This window comes from Pygocentrus nattereri, chromosome 4 (assembly GCF_015220715.1).
Source record: "Pygocentrus nattereri isolate fPygNat1 chromosome 4, fPygNat1.pri, whole genome shotgun sequence".
In the NCBI taxonomy this organism is placed as follows: domain Eukaryota; kingdom Metazoa; phylum Chordata; class Actinopteri; order Characiformes; family Serrasalmidae; genus Pygocentrus; species Pygocentrus nattereri.
In genome coordinates, this window is record NC_051214.1 from 47,751,973 (window position 1) to 47,774,359 (window position 22,387).

The 22,387-nt window shown below is 38.3% G+C and overlaps 1 protein-coding gene across 6 annotated transcripts in view; it reads left to right on the top strand.

The window, feature by feature from the left end:
* LOC108426288 (disks large-associated protein 2) overlaps positions 1-22,387 on the top strand; it is a 202,519-nt gene that overhangs the window by 140,949 nt on the left and 39,183 nt on the right. The window contains exon 8 of one of the 6 annotated variants that reach the window (XM_017695651.2): positions 1,659-4,865. The exons of the other annotated variants lie outside the window; for them this stretch is intronic. Within the exon in view, the coding sequence (XP_017551140.1) occupies positions 1,659-2,491 (833 nt within the window). The 3' untranslated portion in view covers positions 2,492-4,865. Of the gene's footprint in view, positions 1-1,658; positions 4,866-22,387 lie in introns of those variants that run through there. 6 annotated transcript variants of the gene reach the window in all.

Genomic DNA, 22,387 nt, shown 5'->3' on the forward strand with positions numbered 1-22,387 from the left:
TCTGGCATCTCTAAACAACTAACAAACCCCAAAGAGGCTTCAGTATATTACACACAATATTGAATAATTGTGTAATCGTGATGTTCCCTGCCTGATACTATAGCCACAGTGGGTATTGTGAGTTGTTTTTGATGTTCTTGGACCCCTGTTTAATATTACAGTCAAATTATGTGGGTTTATTTTAATTTTACATTAAAATAACATCCTGTGTCTTTTTAATTTTTTTGTATTTTACAGTTGCTATCAGTGCAAAAAAAAATGGGGTGGTTTTCATTTTTTTTGAGTTATTACAACAACTCTGGCATCTTTGGTATGGACGTTTTCAGCCATGTAGGACAGTGGGATTGCAGCCTCTCCCTGGTGCAGCCCTTGTAGGACCCACAGACTTAGCAGGGTCGTTTCTTGCTTTGTCTCTGCCCCCACATCTCCACATGGTCCAATCATCTTTACAGAGGGGGACCTGATATGTTCAATAGGGTTCATATCTATTACTTGGCCCACTCGCTTGTGATTCTTCGATTGCCTTTTCATCTTTTCTGTTGCGCAAAAAAAAAAAAAGCAAACCTTTAGACTTTAGACGTGAAATCTGGTGACATGATCGTGCTTTGAAAAGACAGCTGCTTTGATATAGCACTTGATCTTTTGATTTGAGCCGATTAATGATGATGATGATGATGATGGCAAATGCCAAAGGGACCCTGCTGTCCCCTGGACTGCATGATGAAAAGATGGAAAGACCTTTGGAGGTTGATGTTGTTTGACAGGAGTGAGAAGGCAGTGTAAACACACTATACAAAGCCTACAGTGTGTGAGTAAAAACAGTCACCCAGCACATGCCAGCTGTGACAGAGCCGTGCATTGTGTTTGACTTGTATTAGCAGATTCATTCTAAAGCATTTGAGCAACTGGAGGATGTGCAAGCCAAAGCATTGCTGTTCATAACAACATTGATTGTTTCTGACCAATAACCACACCTTTATTTTGCCTTCAGTGAAGGCCAGTTAAACCCAGCATTAATTTGCTAAATGAGAATGGATCCTGTTGTTTTTGGGACATGCACTGGAACCTTCTGTTTCCATTATACAAAGCCTGCTTTGAAACACCAACTAATAAAAACAGTGGTATCTTAAAAGTTCAAGCAAGCAAGGCAACAGATCAGCCACCGTTAGCACAAGACGAGCTGTATGTTAATTCAAGTTAAATATAATGCACTCACACCCGGTGAGAACACTTATTTACACTTTATTATACATTAACAGGAATACACAATGATACTGGAATATCGGTACCAGCAGATAATTACGTAGAAAGGGCCAGCATCGCACCATAATTCACATATTGATGCATCACTCATAACAAAGGGCACAAACCACTGAGGTAGATGAACAGATATTTTATGTTGTTTTAGCTAACTTGAGTAACTTTTGTCAAAATTACATGTCATTTATCATCTAGCTCCTTCTACTTGGGTATTGTCTTCATTACAACTGGTGACAAGTGTTTGGGTGCCTAGTATTTACTCACATACTACAGGTATAGGTAAGGAAGGTATAATCCTGTGTTGGCATTTGGCAGGAAGCGGAAGGTTTTTACCCACCTCCAGAGCTGTTCATCTCTCTGAATGTCCCTGTATGTGTATATTTAAATCTTTCTTCTAGAGGGGTATGATGCACTGGAGGGCACCTCCTTGCTAAATGAGGATATGATCGAAGACGATGACGGAGCCAGCTCTTCGGCTTACCAAGAGGTTGAGCGTCTCGAGAGAGAAAATGCTGCTCGCAGCCATCATAGCACAAGCTCCACAGTGACGGCCATCTCAGTCCCTCCCACCTCTCCACCGTCTTACCGTGCCCCTGCCCCGACTCCTTCCGTTCCTGAACCACATGTTCCTCAGGCCATTCAGGCTTTCAAGGAGTCTGCCAACATGGTAGCAACATTCAACATGCTGTGGAAAGACGAAATCGCAGCTATGCGGTACGAGCTGGCAGAACTGCGCAGGGACGTGTGCAGCGAGCTGAAGACCTTCAACAGTAACTTCTTCAACTTCACTCAGTGCTATAACATGTGGACGCTATGCAGGGATGCAGCAACCGGAGTTGGTAGCTGTACCCCTCCGTCAGGTGAGCGAGTGTCTGTCGGCATTCAGACTGGCAACGGTGTTCCGGTCAGACAAAACACTGTGGATGTCTCAGTCATGTGCCAGCCGGAGCCGGCACCCTTTAACATCTTTGATCTGATGAATCCTCCCCGCATCCAGATCACTGAAGGAACACCTGAGGGACCTACGACCTCCAACAGTCCGACAAGTCCTGCCAGCCCTGTCAGCCCCACCGGCCCTCCTGGGGCCAGGCCGCTGAGGGACTCCAGGCTGGACACCAGCAGGAAGAAGAAAACCCGAAGTCGACCAGAAGGCCAGAGGAGCGCCAGTCTAGAACTCTGGTGCAGGAAGTACACTAGCGGGCCTATGTCATACCTGTCACTGTCATTCTGATCATGGTAATCTTTGGCCCTCTAAAGCAACCCCGAAAATCAGGGGCAAGGCACCTCAACCAGCGTTGAGGCCTGTGCACACAAAGATCCAGGGTGCAGAGCCCTTGTCCCTTTGCTCTATGCAGAGATGATTGCTAGGCTTTTTTATGTTGAGGTCAGGAGAAGATGCCACGTTGGCATACATTCGGCTAATTGAGCCAACACCGAGGATCCATTTTGCTGTGTTATTTCTTCAAATTTGTTTACATCTTCACAGATTTGACCTAGGAATGTGGTAAGCAATGCAAGGAATGTCACAGTCATCTGATTGTCTTGGTCAGTGTTACATCATTAACCACTAAGCCTCTCATGTAACTTCAATATTCTTGCATCCTGCTGACTTGATCTGATCAAATGAGTTTACATTTTGACATGTAGTATGTTGAGGCAGAATGAATGTGATAGCAATGGATTTGTTTACTGTGCGAGAGTTCAATCCGGTTGTGACATGTTGTGACTGTCCTCAGTTTGCTGAAGTAGGATATAATTCTTACCAATTGATCAAGTCACGCATCCTAAATTATGACGTGCATTAGTGAAATCAGGATACGCCATACACTACAGCACTTTGCCACTGTGGTGATTAAGTTACTGTGGAGGCCCTTGTGTCAAAACAGCTGTTTAGACAGCTAGTATGGGCAAACTTGAAGGTATATGTTTAAGGTATATGCTTCCTTCACACAAAGCCTTTCCCTGTAAAGCTGAAAATATTTTTCCAGGGCAACTAGTTGAAGATTTAACAGATTAGCACCACAATCAACACTTTATTTGGATAGTCCTTTGTTGATGGTTGAAGATGATTAAAACTCATATAACAGTTCACATATAACATTTACGCCCACTACTTATATTTATCAGCTGAGTTTACAATCTGAGTCAGTCGTCGGTGTGGGTCCACCCAATTTAAGTGGGACCAAATGTTTTGCTGTATTTTGATTGCCTGTAGAAAGAGCTGTAATTGGAAATAAGATGGAAAATTATAAGTGATGTCAGATTACATTTTATACCTCTTTAAAAGAGTATGATTTATATAAAATAATACTGAAATTCATTGAGAACCTCCCAAGAAGTTTATATAATTTGTTATAAACTGCTCATTTCATCTTGTGAGGAACTGATAAGGTCCATGTGCACAACCCCATACATGTACTCGAGTTATACTGTGAATTCTCTTTAAAAAAGTTTGTATAATTTCATTCTGAAATAGAAATTTATTTATAAAATAAAATAAATAGTACACAGAAATATATAATCACAAAGAGAAACATTCCTTAACATGAATCTATAAATATATATATATATATGTTGGGTTTTTTTTTTTGGCTGTTCTGTTTTATGTAGTCTGTCCAAAGCAAAGACTATAAAAGGTATTTTATTTTGTAAAGAGAAAATCCTAATCATCATGCCAAAGTTATAGGAAGTTACTCTGTGTTTTCACCAAAAGTGACTTTGGTGACTCAGGTCACTTGGTTGGTCGCTTGGGGTACAGTACAAGATCTCATTAAGATGCCCCTCAACCTGTTTTTTCTTGCTGTCAGCTGCAACAGCACTTTAGTGATCTAGGGAGTAACGGACCAGTGATGTAGCAAAAGTAATGTAGTTAAATGCCGTCGCTGCAAAGCAGACAATGTTTTAAAATAAATTTAAACCTCCTGTACCCGGAAACCTAACTACGTCTGTGTTTAGTGAGTTATCAGCTCACTTATAAATACTCTGCTGAAGCAGACTGTACGAGTCTTGCTGCTAAATTCTATTATGTAGACAGTCACACTTGCTTCTTTTCGCATTTTTGAAATGCATTAATTATTAACGTGTACCTGCAGCCTCTTTGTTCACTTCAGATTAATCAGTACGTACATCATCCGTCCTTTCTTTTTTCATCAAGCCATCTCTACGGGATTCTGTCAGATGAGATACATTAAAGAACACACAGCGTGATGTTAAATCTGTATTCAGAAGGATCCATTTTCACAGTGATTGTGTTTCATTTCTTTTTTTTTTTTTTGGTCAAGAATCTGACACAAACAGTGCTGGCTACCTTGGACAGTTCCCATACATTGAATCTTCCTACAACAGCTATGTGGACATAAACTCAATACATATATGCAAAGAAAAGAATAAAAAAGAAAATGTCATGGTCATGATGACAAAAGACTGTACTTGCAAATCAGGCTAGAAATATTGATTGATATTTGTGGTTGTTATTGTCCTTGTTGTTATTGCTACTTTCAGTTCAGTTTGCTGCCATTTTTTGGTTCAGTTTAATCCAACCTGAGTACTTAATATTTTTATTTTGGGAATTATGAAATAAATTAAGCATAACTTTGGAAATTTGAGCTGACTGTGGGCTTTTTTTTTGTTGAAAAAGAAACATTTTTTGCATTCTTCCTTCAGATTGAATCTCTTTTCAGAGACTACCCTAAAATGGCCAAACAATTTGTGTTTAGTTCTTTGCATTTACTTTTCTGTGGATCTCATATAATGTACATTTTCTTTTATGTGGATTCCATATAATGTCAGAAAGTCATAACATCATGAGTGCAATGTTTATATACGTGACACATGCTAATTCTCCCAGCTATATGGAAAAAATAAGCAATGATGTTATGAATTATGGGTTTGGGATTTCAGTTTAATATTAAGTCGTGGTAACACAATTATCCAGCATCACGAAGCACAGCACATTGGCACTGCACAAAGAAAAGAAAAGTTGAATGTATTCAAATCAAATTTACTGAAATTTTTTTTGTTTTGTTTTGTTTAACCCACGTTAGTCTGTGGCAAACATTTACAAGAAATTCTTCTTTGCTATTTTATATAGAGACATTATTGTTTGTTGCATTTTGAATATGGAATATGAGGGAATTTCACAAAATTTCAAATATGGTGTGCAAAGAATGACTAGATGGGCATGACAGGGGTTGACCTAGAAGTGCTTGGTCAATGTTTGAGTGTCTGATCTTTGATTTTGTTCAGTTAAATTAATATTAGTGCTAGAAATAGCTCTATACTCAAAGTTTGTAACCCACCCTCAGAGAAGAGGATGTCTACACGAAATCTGAGGACAGTTGACTCCCTGTCTGCATGCTTGCCCCTAAATCATGTGGCAAACCATGACAGAGAATGCTTATTAAAACAGGTATATTTTCTCACAAATAGACCCAGTACAGTTCCCCAACCACACCTCCCAACAGCCTTCAAACCATATATTTACAATATGTACAGCGAATGATTAGTTATGTCCATTAAAGGTGTTTTATTTATGGATGGTAGCCGTTTAACTGTCCTTAAGCAGTGTTTTAAGGATGTGAATGAAATAGCTCCTGGTCATTTCTCCTTCACTCTTAGGAAGGAGTCCTTTGGAGTTTGGTGAAGAGTGTCTAGGAGATCCAGCAAGAGTGGTTGGAAACTTTGAAAACCCCAAACATGTATTTAAGTGCTCACATAAAACAAAATCTCTTTGAAACCAGAGATAAACATTAAATGAGCTGTACTAGAAATAACAAAGAATAGCTTCGTCTAGGTTATAAAACAACAAATATTAAGTCAGAAAAAGCTTATTTTGCAGGGATTCAAAAAAGCAAGGCACCAATTAAAATCACAACCTTGATAACCAGCAATGCTTACAGTGAGAATAAAACCAAAATGTTTCCCACTAAGGAGCTTTAAGACTTGAGAGAGAACAAGTGTTTGGTAAAAACACTTTTTCTCAGGCTCTCACTTTTTCTTAAGTTACTTCCTGCTTTAAAAAAGCCTACCGTAAGAGTAATCCCCCTCTGGTCCCTATTGGACTGGGGAAAAATACACTTTAATAATGGAAATTTATATCAACCTATAGCCATGTTGGTTACATTCCCCTCTTTTGTAGAACTAACCTGCCCATAGAAGCATTTGACTTGCTCTACATGGACTATGTCAGTCTGTGTAAGATTATGGAGTCAAGCGGTCTGAGTTCACATTCACAGCTTCTTCCATTCCTCAACTAGTTTAGCCAAAACCCAGTATTTGAAGCACTTACTGGAGTAGATCTTGTTGCCTGTTTATGACCTTGTAGGTCAGGAGGTTGAGCCAACAGCCTCTCAAGAGAGCCCCAAAGAATCCTTCCCAAAACCAATTCTGCTGGTGTGAACCCTATGCTGTCTTGCCAAACTGAGTTAATGGCGAAGAGGAACTCTTGGATCCATTGGTCCCACTGCTGGTGTTTGTACGGTGTGTTGACTTCATATAAGAAGTGATCATGATTTCAAGAGTTTGATTAATTTACTTGGTTAGATTGGTTTGTGGATGGTATGCTGTAAGTATCTGTACCTGCTGACAGGTAGTATGAAGCAGATATGAGGTGAACTTGGCTCCCCAATCAGAAACAAGATAGGGAGGCATTCCCTTGTGAAGATGTCTTAGGATTTGGGATATCTGGAGTGCCTAGGACATGCATCCTTCATTTTCTACAGCCCAAACAACTGCTAGGCACTTTTTTCTGCCCCTTGTAGCAGCATAGAGGCATACGCCACATGTTCTTGTCCATCAACTTTCTGGGACAAGACTTCACCAAGCCCCAAATAACTGACATTAATTTGAATCTGGAAAGCCCTGGTAAAGCTAGGCGAAACTAGAACAGGTGTCGTCTTGAGAGCAGCCTTCATGTCAGCAAAACCCTTCTGACACTGCTCAATCCACATCTAAGTATCATTTATTTCTTTTTCAGTGCATTGAGTGAAGCTGTCTTTTGTGGAATGTGTGGAATAAACCTGTGATACCATTCTGCCAACTGAAAACATTGCACTTCCTTGATGGACTGTGGCTCTTGGAAGTTCTTCACTGCTTCAATCTTTCTGGGTTCAGGAGACACACTTGTCCCAGAGATGACATGACCCAGCAGCTTGCAGTTGCGTGCCCTGTGGAGATGTCTAAATACCTCTTGAAGATGATGGAGATGGTTGACTACTGTGGGTGAACATACCACAATGTCATCTATACGGGCAAAACAGCACTTTCCTGCCAGTACAATTTCCATTAAACATTGGAACAACGCTACTGTACTTCTGGCCCCAAAGGGATGGGGAGACTAAAAATTCAGAGACCCTGTTAGGTAGTGAACACAGTCCTAGGTATCCTGTCTGGCTCCAGAGACAACCTGCTAATAACCACTCCTCAGATCTAAAGTACTGAAGATCACAACTTCCTGGACTTCCTCTTTTGGACTTGTGACATTGGGTACCCATCTAGATATGATTTACCATTCAGTCTGCATTAATCTGTATAAAGCCTCATGCCTCTATCTCCTTTGGGCATCACCAGAGAAGCCTAAAATTATATTGATAGCCAGATAATTTGTTCATGTAACAAGTTATCCATAACATCCTTGGAGACCCATTGTTGCTCCAGAGACACTTGATATGGTCATTGACATATAGGAAAGTTAGTCTTCCCCCAAGGGAAAAGCCAAATCCTGTCCATCCATAACGTAGAACAGGTGGCGAAACTGAAAAGAATGAAACGTCCATTCCCCTGGTGGCTTGTGTTTGGCTGTTGGCAAGGATAAGAAATCTGGCCTTCCAGTATCTACTAAAGCCAAGATACAGTAATAACAATCCTGTTATGCCTTGCTCCAACAACTTTTCTGGTCAAAATACACAAGAGTGGCTTGAAACAAGTCTTTTTTTGTCATGTTCTCCCTCCATCGGAGAAACAAGACCTGAAAATTATAAGTCTCTGATGCCTTTGTGTGCACCTTGTCTAAGCTCTCGCTGATACCTTTCTACCTCAGGAGGTATATATAGGAATATATATTTATAGGAAAGATCAGAGGAAAACAACCTTGAAATGACTCCAAGATCTCCAGTTCCTCCTTTTAGATTTCCACCAGTCTTTGGTAACACTGATGCGAGAGCTGTCAGAATTTTATGGCTGTCCAGCAGTCTTAAGACCAAGGACTCCTTGCATCTCTCCACAAAGGCTGTTGGGTCTTAGCTAAGTTCTACCGCAGCTCAGCAGCTTTGTAAAGTAACAATGCTACAATTCTATGATTATGGCATACTTTAATGTAACATGATCATATAAGTAGTTCTGATTATTCTACACTTCGTCTGCTCCTCTGAATCTTAGGAACTCTTGCTGAATAGGTGGTTTCAGGTGGATGCCTAATAGGTGCTCCATGGCTCAACTTGCTGGGCCTGCTGCTGAGATTGCTGGTATTTTGGTGGTTGTAGGTACGGGAGGTGGAGGCTCTAGAAGACAAAGACTGCAGCCTCCTGTCCAGTTGTTTGACCCTTCACCTCAAGCAATTGACTTCACAAGTTCCTCAATTCCATATCAAAGACTTAGTTTCTTCTTCATCATTATACAGCTACAGGTGTTCATTCCACTTCTCTGTTTCCATTCTTGTTCATGAGCTGGTTCTCCAGGCTAACAGTCTATTCCTCCACAGTTAAAACAGTCAGTCAAAATGGGCTCCACACCATCCTCTGGTGGTGGTGGTGGTGGTGGTGGAGGTTATGACAGTGACTGTTGTTCTTGGCATTCAGGCCATGTATTTTCTTCTTTCTTATCAGAATCGAGGAAAAATCTCAAATTCACCCATGTCAGGCCTGCATTATCAGAGTGAACGGCATTCAATATAACTCAAGAAAACAGAAGTTCCTGTTCAGGCTCCACCTGTGTAGCCCAACCTCAAAGGAGAATGTCCACACAAAATCTGAGAATATGCCTGCCCCCTTCCCCCTAAATCATGTACCAAGACAGAGAATACTCAGTGAAGCAGGTATATTTTCTTACAAACACACTCACATTATATATATATATATATATATATATATATATATATATATATATATATATATATATGAATGATTGAAGCTGAAATTATGTGGTGGCTGATTTCATGTATTTTCTCAAATTGGTGGCACAGTCATGTGATAGAAAAGAGACCTACTGACACTGGGAGAAAACAGGCAAAAATATGTAGTGAAAATTATTTTTTATTTTTGCATCTTATATAAATGGAAATTATTGACCCTGGAATTTGTTACCCCTTTACTGCAGCATCAAAGATTTGTATTTCAGTTTTATATTACCTATCACCTCACTTACGTGCTGCTGTCACTTCTGGTGAAAACACAGTTATGATACTGTCTATATGGAAAATGAAAAACTTTTATGCATTAATTGAAAAGAAAAGTATTTATGCTTTATATTTAAGCTTTTTTTATTTAAGTAAACTCATACTATACCAGACATTATGAGTAGTAAATAATATGCATATATATATATATATGTCATAGTAACATTCTGTAGAAGGATAGTTTTGTAGAAAGGGATTTCTCTGAACAATAAAACATGTAAGCTATTGTTACCTGATCAAATGCACAAAGGGTGTGATGAGAACCTTTGAGGTAGGTTATGTCTGCACATTTTTACTCCTTTCCCATGGACATTATAGTTTCCAAGTTAACTGTAAAAATCAGATGTACTCTTAATAGGTGCTTTTCTCCCCGTAGAATGTAAAGGTGACTTACATCTTCTTAGAGGCCATTCACACTGAGACAGGAACAAAACGACACTTTAAAACAATCTGATGTGTAACTGGTCAAAATAACTCCATGGACTCGTCTAAAAAGTCACTAAGCCCAATCATATTTCTTGTTCATATTTGCAGTTACAACCACAGAAACATTATTTTACTCTCTCTGGCTTAATATAACAGGTGTTCCATTCAGTTTTTTGTGCATCAAAGATGAATTTGTGACAGGCAAGAGAGTGTTAGAGAAGAAAGAATTATTTATTGAGCTAATTATTCGTCATGGTAATGAGTGGATGAATTGTCACGCTCTTAATAAATATTCTTGAATTTTTTTTTTTGCATGGTATTATGAAGCAGAAGGTTTAATGCACCAGTCAGCAGGTCAGTTTCCTCTGTGCTTGAGTCATAATTACGGATGTTGACTCTATAGAGTCTTACATCCTGGTTATTTTAATATTTTGGGTGAATTTGCTTTATGGCCATCCTTTTTACAGGCTCTGGATACTTTCCTTAACACTTTTTTTAGTTATTTATTTTTACCAGTCTCTTCATAAAACTATTTCTATACCTTCTCCCCTCCATAATGAGCTCCCAGTCTTGATTATCACATGTCAATTCCACCAATTAGGGCTGCAGTGATCACCACAAGATTTAAAACACAACTTGGCTTCATGTCAGCAAGCGGCAGTAGCAGACACATGTGCAGTTTTAAGCTTCAAATCTATTTTTTTGCCACTTGCTGTGAGCATGACTCCTTGCCATGCCATGTACAAAATACTCCCACTACAATTGATATTAAAAAATAATGCATTGTAGAAATGCACTTCTGTGCCAGAGTGATGCTCATGTGGAGATGTAGACCTGAAGATACAAGCGGTGATAAATGCATTAAACAAACATTTTGAATGTCTGCTACCCTGTATGCTGTACATCTGGCAGTCCACTGCAATGTCTGTATTTCAAAATCATTTCAAAGGCCAAATTATACATTGTATACATAAATTGAGTGGATATGTCTCTTTAAATGACCTTCCCCTACTGTGATTTGATGCAAATGAGGGAATAGCTACATTGATTTATGTGCCTTGTGAGTGACAGTATACAACTTTGTGGTATATTTCTGTCTGTATCTTCATGTTTCTTGAAAAGCCAACGGCTGCTGCCATGACCCCTCACTAGAATTGTGAAGTAGCAAAACCTGTAAACAGAAGCATAGCCAGCACTTTATTAGCACACGAACACAAGTAGAACATAAACGAAAACTTGGATTTGACTTCTTATTTTTGGACCCTACAACACCGGCCCAAAAATCTCTTAGAACGTATGTTTCTAACACCCGCAGCTTTGTAAACACGTACATGCCCCAAGCCCACCCAAACCTCCGGGTTAATTTTAAATAGGAAATCTTGTAACGGAGAGAGCAGAATATACGCATAAGCTTTGGAGTCACTTAATTTCTAAGGTTAATCAAGTCATTTTGACAGAACGGGTTTGCTACCATTGTGCTAAATGGGATCAGAAAACGTATATAATCACACTTAGAAGCCTACCTATGGCTATCGCAGGTAGCTAGCTGGTAAAGTTAATGCTAGTATAAGTTTAAGTAAACCTACTTGTTGAAATTACTCAAACATTTCTCAAATTAGCACATCCTGACAAAATGACAAAAATCCCATAAGTTCACAAATTTTTTTGATCATATAAATGAGCATGCTCCGCTCGCCTCTTTTAATTAATTAGCAATGTTTAATATAGAAAACTTCACTTTGTAAGTAGCCTGAATACCACAGACATGGTAATGCTAACGTCGCCTATTTCTTGTGGTAGATTTTATTGCTAAGCTAAAGATGAACTGCATTCACTGTCCCCACACTGTGTTAACGCTATTTAGAGCTTAAACAATTACTTGTGAAGCTTGGAAACTACATTCCTAAAACTTTTTCTTTTCTTTTGTATTTGGTAATGAATTTTAATGAAAACAAATACTGGCTTCAGCTACAAATCAGGGGAAAGGGGAAAGCTCAGGAAAAAAGGTGGATAGGTCTGGTGTTGATAGCTAGCTGGAAAAAAGTTTCGGATTGCTAGTGTTCATTAGATAGGTAGTAGCTTTTTTCCATTATATTGATTTCTTCAGCCTTTAAGTCTTTTTACTGAGTGGGCACACTGGAATCCCCTTGCTTGTCCACTGCATAAAGTTAAAGGTAATACAGTTTCTGTTCACTGTGTGAATTGGTCTTTGGTTTTCATTGTAATTAACCATTAAATGCTGTAATCTAAGGAAATGAAAAGGTTTCTTGCAAATATCCAGAAAATTCTAAAATATATTTAGTCATAATGTATTTTATAAAATGTTTTATAAATGTGTCATAAACGATTTCCTGCTGCTGCTGTTAGAACAAAGCCTCATATCTCCAAAATGATAACTTTACAGCAGAACGAAACAATTATCTTGGTCCACTTATCATGAAATTTACGATGTCAAAGGCAGCAGGTATTTTCAAAATATGTCAACTAAAAAATGACAAAAAAGGTTTTGTTCTGACCGCAGCAACATGTAATTATGTATGTATTTGTGCTATTCTTGGACAGGCTGTAAACAGTGTCATTTATATTTAGTTTGTATGGTTTATTATAGTCCATTCAAATCATCCAGTATCTCATTTGCTGGCAAGGGATGTCTGAATGACAGTTAATTTATACCTCAAACTACGGTCAAGTCTCTATGCACCAGTTAGCCAGTGATTGCTTAATGTTGTCAGAGCCCCAGTAACATATACACACTCTCAATGATGAGTTTGCCCAGCTTACTTTGAACAATCACTGAGCAAGTGAAGCTCTTCCCCTTAACAAACCCCTTTGTTCCAGTCGGAATGTACTGATACCGCCTTCACTAGTGATTATCCAAACAGGCTTCAATCATCTGACATGATCATGACCGTCAGACTCTGAGATTTTTGTTGTCGGTCTTTCAGAGAGATCGGTCTTTATGCCATTCAGGTTCAACAATGACCTCACACCTGAGAAGGAGGGGTTATTTTAAAAAAAAACAAATTTTTAAAGGAAAATATTACAAAGATAACATAAATGTTAAAACTGAGAAATGTTATTGTTTGTTTTTTTTTAAATAATATGCCCATTTTGAATTTGATGCCAACAACACATTCCAAAAAAACTTGGGACGGGGACATGTTTACCACTGTGTCTCGTCACCTCTTAACAGCACTGTAAGTGTCTGGGAACTGGGAAGACCAGTTGCTGTAGTTTTGAAGGTGAAATGGTGTCTCATTCTTGCTTGATGTAGGATTTCTGCTGCTTAACAATTCCGGGTCTCCTTCGTCAGATTTTTCATTTTATAATGTGCCAGATGTCATAACGTGTTATCAGTGGTGACAGGTAGGCCAGTTTAGCACCTGGACTCTTTTAATATGGAGCCATGCTGCTGTACTACATGCAGAATGTATGTAAATAATCCTGAAATAATCAAGACCTTCCCTGAAAAAGATGTCTGGATAGCAGCCTATGTTGCCAAAACATGTTTACATCATTCAGCGTTAATGGTGCCAGAGAATACAGCGTCCATGATTTCCAAAAAGAATTTCAAATCTTGATTCGTTGGACCACAGGACACTTTTCCACTCCCCCTAAGTCCATTTTAAATGAGCTCAGGCCCAGAGAAGGTGGCAGCATTTCTGTGTCCTGTGTATATATGGTCTCTTCTTTCCATTTTAGAGTTTAACTTGCATTTGGATGCAGCAATGAACTGTGTTCACAGACAGTGGTTTTCAGAAGTGTTTCTGAGCCCATGCAGTGATTTCCACTGCAGTATCATTTCTGTTTTTATGCAGTGCTGCCTGACGGCCCAAAGATCACGGCCAGCAAAAACTGGTTTACGGGCTTGTCCCTTGCATACAGAGATTTCTCCAGATTCTCTCAATCTTGTACTGTTATTATTATGAATGTTATAAGATGATGAAAAGCAAAATTTGCTATTTTATGTTGAGAAACATTATTCTTGAATTGTTGCAGTATTTGATCTTTAACAGAGTGGCGAATCCCTCCTCATCCTTACCTTTGAAAGACTCTGGGAAACTTTTTCATGCCCAATCATTATACGTACCAACCATCAGGTTTTATTAGCATTTCACAACTTTCCAAGCCTTTTGTTGCCCCGTCCCAATTTTTTGGAACGTGTTGTTGGCATCAAATTCAAAATGGGCTTATATTTTTCAAAGAGCAATATAATGTCTCAATTTTAACATCTGATATGTTGTCTTTGTACTAGTTTCAGTCAAATATAGGGTTTAAATGATTTGCACATCATTGCATTTTGTTTTTATTTACATTTTGTAAATGTAAATGTGTGTCCCAACTTTTTTGGAAATGGGATTGTAAAATATCTTAATCCAGCTTTAATTTGCAAAACATTTTAACTGTTTTTTTAAGACCTTCATCTTTGGCAGTATTAGATTCTAGTAGTGATGTTCGACATAGTTTCATGAACATTCTCTTTATGTCATGTTATAAAATAAAGCTGTCATTTTATATTAATACATAGCCAAACTCAATACGAAGGCCGGTGGTTCACCAGCATTGCTGCCTTCACATTATCCAAAATAACAAGTTACTGAACGAGAGGTGTACTGCAATTGACCCCTTTGAATTTCCGAATTAAGGTATTATAATTATAATTTTACTTTCAATCTGCTTGGATGCTGAATGGCACAGCATCCATATGATACCCACTGCAAAAATGTGTTTTTTTTGTTTGTTTGGTTTTTTTTTTTGCTTTTTTTTTTATCATTAAAAAAATAGTTATTTACTTATTTACTTAGAAAAATGAGAGTGCTTGTATAATGGTGCTGAAGCCGTGGCGGCTGAAGTCAGGCCACTGAGTTTTATCACAGCTGTCTGTTCATTCTATGCAAGCATTGTGTGTGAGGTTGGTTCTTTTTTTGGGGTTTTTTTGTTTGTTTTGTTGTTCCAAACTTATAGTTCTTCTCTACGATATTAAAATATGTATATGAGTGAGACAATTTTGCATGAATCTGTGGAACTTCCTGTTACGCTGTTCTTTTTTGTTGACGTTGAAATCCCAGTTTGTGTGTTATGCTCGATGATTATGCCTGTTCAAGTAGTAACTCTAGATGACATTAGAGGAAACCCTGGTGTACACAGGCCCAAGTTAATGTGTTCTCTGAAGCATGCTACATAGACAGTAGAGCTATGGAACTGAAGGTTAAAATGCAGTGAAAATGACTGACGCTGTGCCATCATCCGACCTACGGCTACTCAGTATGCTGTTAACATTAGTCATCAGCTCATCACAACCCTGCTCAGAGTAGACCCCATTAGAAATGATGTCTAAACTGTACTGTTGTTGAAATGTACCTTTAATAATTAAGACAGTTAAGGTGCCACGTTGCGCAACATGATGATGGGCTGAGTAACCTTATTGTAAAAGTAATGTAATATCTCTTATAAAAGCTTAACAAAAGGAATTATGTCATGTGTTCTTTGATGAAATTTCAACAATTTTTTTTTTTCTGGTCAGGGTTCTTTGAAAAACTTTTCTAGCATTTTTTGAAAATACCAATTACATTCACAATTTAGTAGTATCAATTCTCATTTAGAGACTTGGGGCACCAAGAGTTTAGATCAATGTCAAGTCAAGCCAAAAAGCTTTAGGAGCCTTTGTTTTTAAGATTGTAGGTCTGTGATGACCTTAATTTGAATTTGTCTTTAGTTTGTGGTAAGTATCTAAGTATCTTTGCTTTCTGTAAGAATAGAGAGCAAAAAGAAGAAATTAAATTAGCACAATATAGATAGGTGTTTAGTGATTTCTTTTCTGGTAAAATTATAAATAAACCAGGCAAATTTACTTCTATATACAGTTTGGGGTCCCACTAATAGTATCAATGTAATTTCATAAACTCAGGCTATAATTTGCCAATGAGCATCTCATTCCTCTGTGTGCTTTGCTTTATAATGTGACAAATGTTTTCCACAATAATGCACAAATGATAATGTCTGTTATTATACTCCAGTTGACAAATACTTTGGTAATTTATTTATTTATTTTTCTGCCAGATCCTTTTTGCCTGTGGTCTTTTTTTCCCATCTGGTCTGATATCTGATCTGATATTGTTTTATTTTCCTTTTGTATTTTTCATAAATCGGTATAAAGAGCCATTTTCAAGAGAACATGCAATGGGATGTGAGAATCTTTTCAGCTATTTGACATCAACGTTTCAATGGGGATCATAGCTATACTGTTGTAATCCAAACGTACATCAAAACAAACACTATAGATTCATTTTGAATGAATATTTCATTTTTTTGTGTCGCATAGATGTGCTGTTTTATTTGTTTGGTAGAGATGATGTGTCGTGAAATGTCGGCACTGCAGAAGAGGCACACTTCGTTCACAATGCATGGTTCAGGGGCAGTGTTTAGGCTTTGTACCTCCCAGTGTTGTTTTTATTCTCATTTTACTAAGTTATCACATTGTTTTTTTCCCCGTTTTAGGCGCCCGTAGGTTAGCTGGGGGGCATAGACTGTACGGTAGGTCTAACAGGGCATCGTTTTTCTTTTTATTTATTTGTTGTAAATACATCATAAACATCATTTCCGTCTTCATGTTACTTACTTTGACCAGACTTGGCCGTTTAAAATTCAGCTAAAACATGGAAATAGAAAATAATTCGTCAGTAAGTGCTTCATTTTTGGAAAAAAAAAATAAAACAAATGTTAATTTTGACATTCTAGCCACAGCTCTGGGAAAACACTCCTGATTATAACCTCGGACTTTATTTGTGCTTCCATGTATTCATACAGTACATGTGATAAACTTCTATTATGCCACTTCACTGTGAAGCGCAATTCATCTGTTTGTAAAATTTAGATGAATCATTTTTCTTTGTTACATTTTTGCCTGTTTTGTAAGCACATCTGCAGCTGTTATGAATCTCAGTAACCAAGTGCTAAATATCACATTCGATCATTCATGGGGAGTCTAGCCAGATAGACTACAGATAAAAACCGACTGATGACATTTTTAACACTTGTCACTTGTTAAAACTCTAAATACGTAAACCTGGTGACCTAGAGGTCCAAAGCTAGCTTTGCTCTACTTCCCATGTTGTTCTTGCTTTCATCTGTGTACATTCACAAGACTGAATGATGGAAAGTACCCTGTAAAAATGGTTCTGGTTTTGTTGAGTCCACAGCACTTCAATGCCTCTGTGAACCTAATTGATTAGTGTAGTTAAGTAAATGTTAAGTGGTTTGTAAAATTTAAAAAAATATGTGGTTGGTTAGTGTAGCGGTTAACACCTCTGCCTTCTACGCTGTAGACTGGGGTTCAATCCCCACCTGCGTAAGCCCCCTACACTACACCAATAAGAGTCCTTGGGCAAGACTCCTAACACCACCTTCGCCTACTTGTGTAAAAATGATCAAATTGTAAGTCGCTCTGCATAAGAGCCGTGAATGTAAATGTAAAATGACTGTTATCTTCTATCTATTCAGAAACTATCCTATCCAACTATACTGCAGTTTAGCCCCCCTCCTTCCAAATAAAATAAAAAGATAAAATGAACAGCCTGATTCCTCAACATAGACAGTTCCAAACATTTTCGGGCACACCAACCAAATGTTTGATTGGCCTCAAAAGATGCTGTTTGACAGGGTTGTGCCCCTGTGTGAGGTATACCCTTCTCCTGACTAGTGTAGCCCATGGCCATTTATGGCTGTCCCAGAATGAGAGTTGAAGGCAGCAGGTTATCATGTCTATTACGGAAGAGGCTTTAGTGATGTAAGATACCCCTTCAGATACACTAATTCTAAAGCTTACACTGGAGCTAATCAGAGCAATGAGTGTGTTTACATGCACATCAATGATACAATCCATATCGAATTTCGGCACTCTGATTTTGGAGATTGGATTAAGGCCGTTATTTCAAGAACATCCAGTAAAGAGCTGGATTTTAGCTCAGTAAACAGGTTTTTAGTGCATGTAGGCCCTTTCTCTGATTTCTTTCATTTTTCCCAGCTTGCACATGTAAGCAAATCGAGTGCTTTACCGTCAACAGCAAGAACCATTTACCACAGCACCCGCAAGACGGCAAAACAGTTTTGGAGCAACAGTGAAAACATTCCATGCTTAATAAAATTAAAGATTGGAATAATCATCTTCTAGATGATGTATATTCATATTTGCTGGTAAAGTGACTCAACGTTTAAGAAAACAGCTGTGGCAGGAAGTTAGAATTTTACCTCCTTTTTATTCTGTGAGTTTATTGGCCAGGTGCAAAGCAGAAATCTGATTACTGCCTGAATGATGTGCACCAGGCGTCTTTACATTATCTGATTACCCAAGTGCATATCAGCGCATTGGTCAGATTACTGGATTGGGTTATTGGATTATGAAGTGCAAGTGAACGCTCTTAATGTTAGTTGCAAGAAGGACCCGTCATCAAGCAAAATTTTATGAAACAATAAAAAGAACGGCATGTGTGCGTTAATATGTATCTTTACACATAATGTTTTAATCCCAGGCACAGTTCTGTTTCATCTGAATGATTTATGAAGATAAGATCAAGTGTCAACAGCTAAGAAAAGCTCAACGTCGCTCTGGAACATTATTTATTATTTAACATCATGTAAAATACAGTAACCCAGATAAAGTTTAGCCTACCTTAGACTCTTAATAGTTTTGACATTGACATTGTTTATTGTCTTCCACATAATCCAAAACCTCTTCAGCTTTAGGGATGAAATAAGAGCAGCTCCACCCTCCAGATGATCAGGATAGCATTTCTTACTCTAATGTTTAGAGGTGATTGTGATTGGCTGAGAGGAAAATGCTAATTTTTCAAATGGTCAATTATTATTATTACATCTTTTTTAATATGTATGTAGTAAACACCAGAAGAAAAAAAAAATATATATATATATATATATTTTTTTTTTTCAGAGCTACATGTTACTTCCTTTTGTGAAAAGGTTATATTAAAATATAAGTTACGTTATATATTTTTCATTAGTTTTTTGTTTCTAAGAATACTTGACCAGCCAAAAAAAGCAATAATGGTTAACAAAGGTTACATTTACTTACGCTGGACTTACACTGGGATGAAATGTACAGACTGACTATGTCAAAGTGTTTGTTTTCCATACAGGAAAGGTTAATTCACTCTGCATTCATGGGGGCATCACCACTGTATGTATATATGTATGTATGTTGTTTAAAAAAAAACCCAAAAAAAGCCACCACAACAGGAGGAATGTGTGAGTTGACACTGGCACATTTCTACCTGGGTGTAGAAAGTAAGAGCAAAAATTGTCGGACCTTTCCGAGCCAAACTGGGCTCTGGTGGATTATTGACACCACAGCTCCCTTCCTCCTTTCACCCACCTGAATACACATTCATCCATTCATTTTTCATCCATCTTCCCATTCTCTGATTCATTCGTGCTTAACCCTGCAAACACACATAACCGCTCGCCATCACAGAAGTACCTCCACCTCGTTACAGTGTACTACAGTAATCATATGCGCTGTGCAGACTGTTCTGTCCTGAGGAGTCTTCTGAACAAACACCTCTCAACTGCCGTTAACCTGCCGTTTACGGACTATTGCATAATTAAATAATGGCAGCAGTAATTCTCATTTTAAGTCACTTGAAAGAATGAAAGTACACTGTCAGTCATTCAGGTTTATATGCTGTCTGGCTTTTCTAGTAAACCGCATGTACTTTACAGTTGGCCTAGGCGCCTTGTAATTACTGTTTATTGCTTCGTATGATGAGGCTTAATGAGAATTCTAACTTTAATCAAATTCTTTTCATGTTTTCCGTGAATGCCCTTTGATGCACACCATCACTCAAAAATTTGGAGTCAATTGTAACATTAATAATTCATATTTTATATGGAATAATAACATAGAGTGTAGAATTAAATAATACAATCTCAGTGACAGTGCTTTTGTATGTTTTATTTAATATTTCAAATGTTTTGGCAACAACAAGAATTAAATAACATTAAATATACTGTAATTATTTACAACCCCGATTCCAGTGAAGTTGGGACGTTGTGTAAAACATAAATAAAATCCGAAAACTATGATTTGCGAATCCTTTTCAACCCTATTCAATTGAATACACTACAAAGGAGATGTTTAATGTTCAAACGGGTAAACTTTCTTTTTTTTCCAAATATTCACTCATTTTGAATTTGATGCCTGCAACACGTTCCAAAGAAGTTGGGACAGGGGCAACAAAAGACTGGGAAAGTGGAGAAATGCTCAAAAAACACCTGTTTGGAACATTCCACAGGTGAACAGGTTAATTGGAAACAGGTGAGTGTCCTGATTGGGTATAAAGGGAGCGTCCCTGAAAGGCTCAGTCGTTCACAAGCAAGGACGGGCGAGGTTCACCACTTAGTGAACAACTGCGTGAGCAAATAGTCCAACAGTTTAAGAACAACGTTTCTCAACGTGCAACTGCAGGAATTTAGGGATTTCATCATCTACAGTCCATAATATCATCAAAAGATTCAGAGAATCTGGAGAAATCTCTGTAGGTAAGTGGCAAGGCAGGAAACCAACACTGAATGCCCGTGACCTTCGACCCCTCAGGCGGCACTGCATTAAAAACCGACATCATTCTGTAACAGATATTCCCACATGGGCTCAGGAACACTTCAGAAAACCACTGTCAGTGAACTCAGTTCGTCGCTCCATCTACAAGTGCAAGTTAAAACTCTGCCATGCAAAGCGAAGCCACATATCAACACCACCCAGAAACGCCGCCGGCTTCTCTGGGCCGAGCTCATCTGAGATGGACTGACGCAGAGTGGAAAAGTGTCCTGTGGTCTGACGCGTCCACACTTCACACTGTTTTTGGAAATCATGGACGTCGTGTCCTCTGGGCCAAAGAGGAAAAGGACTGTCTGGATTGTTTTCAGTGCAAAGTTCAAAAGCCAGCATCTCTGATGGTGTGGGGGGGTGTTAGTGCCCATGGCAGGGGTAACCTGCACATCTGTGAAGACACCATTAATGCTAAAAGGTACATACAGGTTTTGGAGCAACATCTGCTGCCATCCAAGCAGCGTCTTTTTCAGGGATGTCCTGCTTATTTCAGCAAGACGATGCCAAGCCACATTCTGCACGTGTTACAACAGCGTGGCATCGTAGTAAAAGAGTGCGGGTACTAGACTGGCCTGCCTGCAGTCCAGACCGTCTCCCATTGAAAATGTGTGGCGCATTATGAAGCACAAAATACGACAGCGGAGACCCCGAACTGCTGAACAACTGAAGCTGTACTTCAAGCAGGAATGGGAAAGAATTCCACCTACAAAGCTTCAACAATCAGTGTCCTCAGTTCCCAAACGCTTATTGAGTGTTAAAGGAAAGGTGATGTAACACAGTGGGAAACACACCCCTGTCCCAACTTCTTTGGAACATGTTGCAGGCATCAAATTCAAAATGAGTGAATATTTGCAAAAAACAATAAAGTTTATCCGTTTGAACATTAAATATCTCGTCTTTGTAGTGGATTCAATTGAATATAGATTGAAAAGGATTTGCAAATCATCATATTCTGTTTTTATTTATGTTTTACACAACATCCCAACTTCACTGGAATTTGGAAGCACTTTTGAAATACAAGGGACTCTGTACTTGTTTTATTATAAATTCATTTTGGATATTAATTTTATTATAACTTCATTTAAGTAAGCAAAATACAAGAACAGTAGAATCATTTATAGATAATTTTCTTGTAATATATTAAAAGCAATTAATTGTAACTTTCCATATGTGATTCCAAACTTTTGAACAGTGGGATATGTTCTGACAAATTGGTACTTATTTACAACAAGGTTGCATTAATACACACAAAGAAATGCAGTGAGTCTAATGAGGTGAATAAGAGTCTCATTACACCTAATAGACTAAAGATAGCTAGACTTTAAAAGTGGGTGCCCTACGTTGAGCTCCAAATTATTATTAACTTCATCTGATTTTGTAGATCCTTATGTGGAGAAAAACAGCACAGAATTCAGGAATTTAAATTTCCCAGGATATAAACAATAGTTTTGTAGATCTGGCTGGCCAAAATGCTCCAAAGTGCTCCAAAACCCTGCAAGCTGTTGTCTAGATGGATGTTTTTGGTAGTCAGATGAAGTACATTTAGCCTTCCTGACATGGAGCTGAAATCCAATGTGGACCTAAATGGCTAAATGTGCTCGGGTGCAGAGAAAAATGTGCCATAATTTGAGTGCACGTACTCAAAATGCATCTAAAATGAACATTCGGGCCCAATCCCATTTCATCTTTTT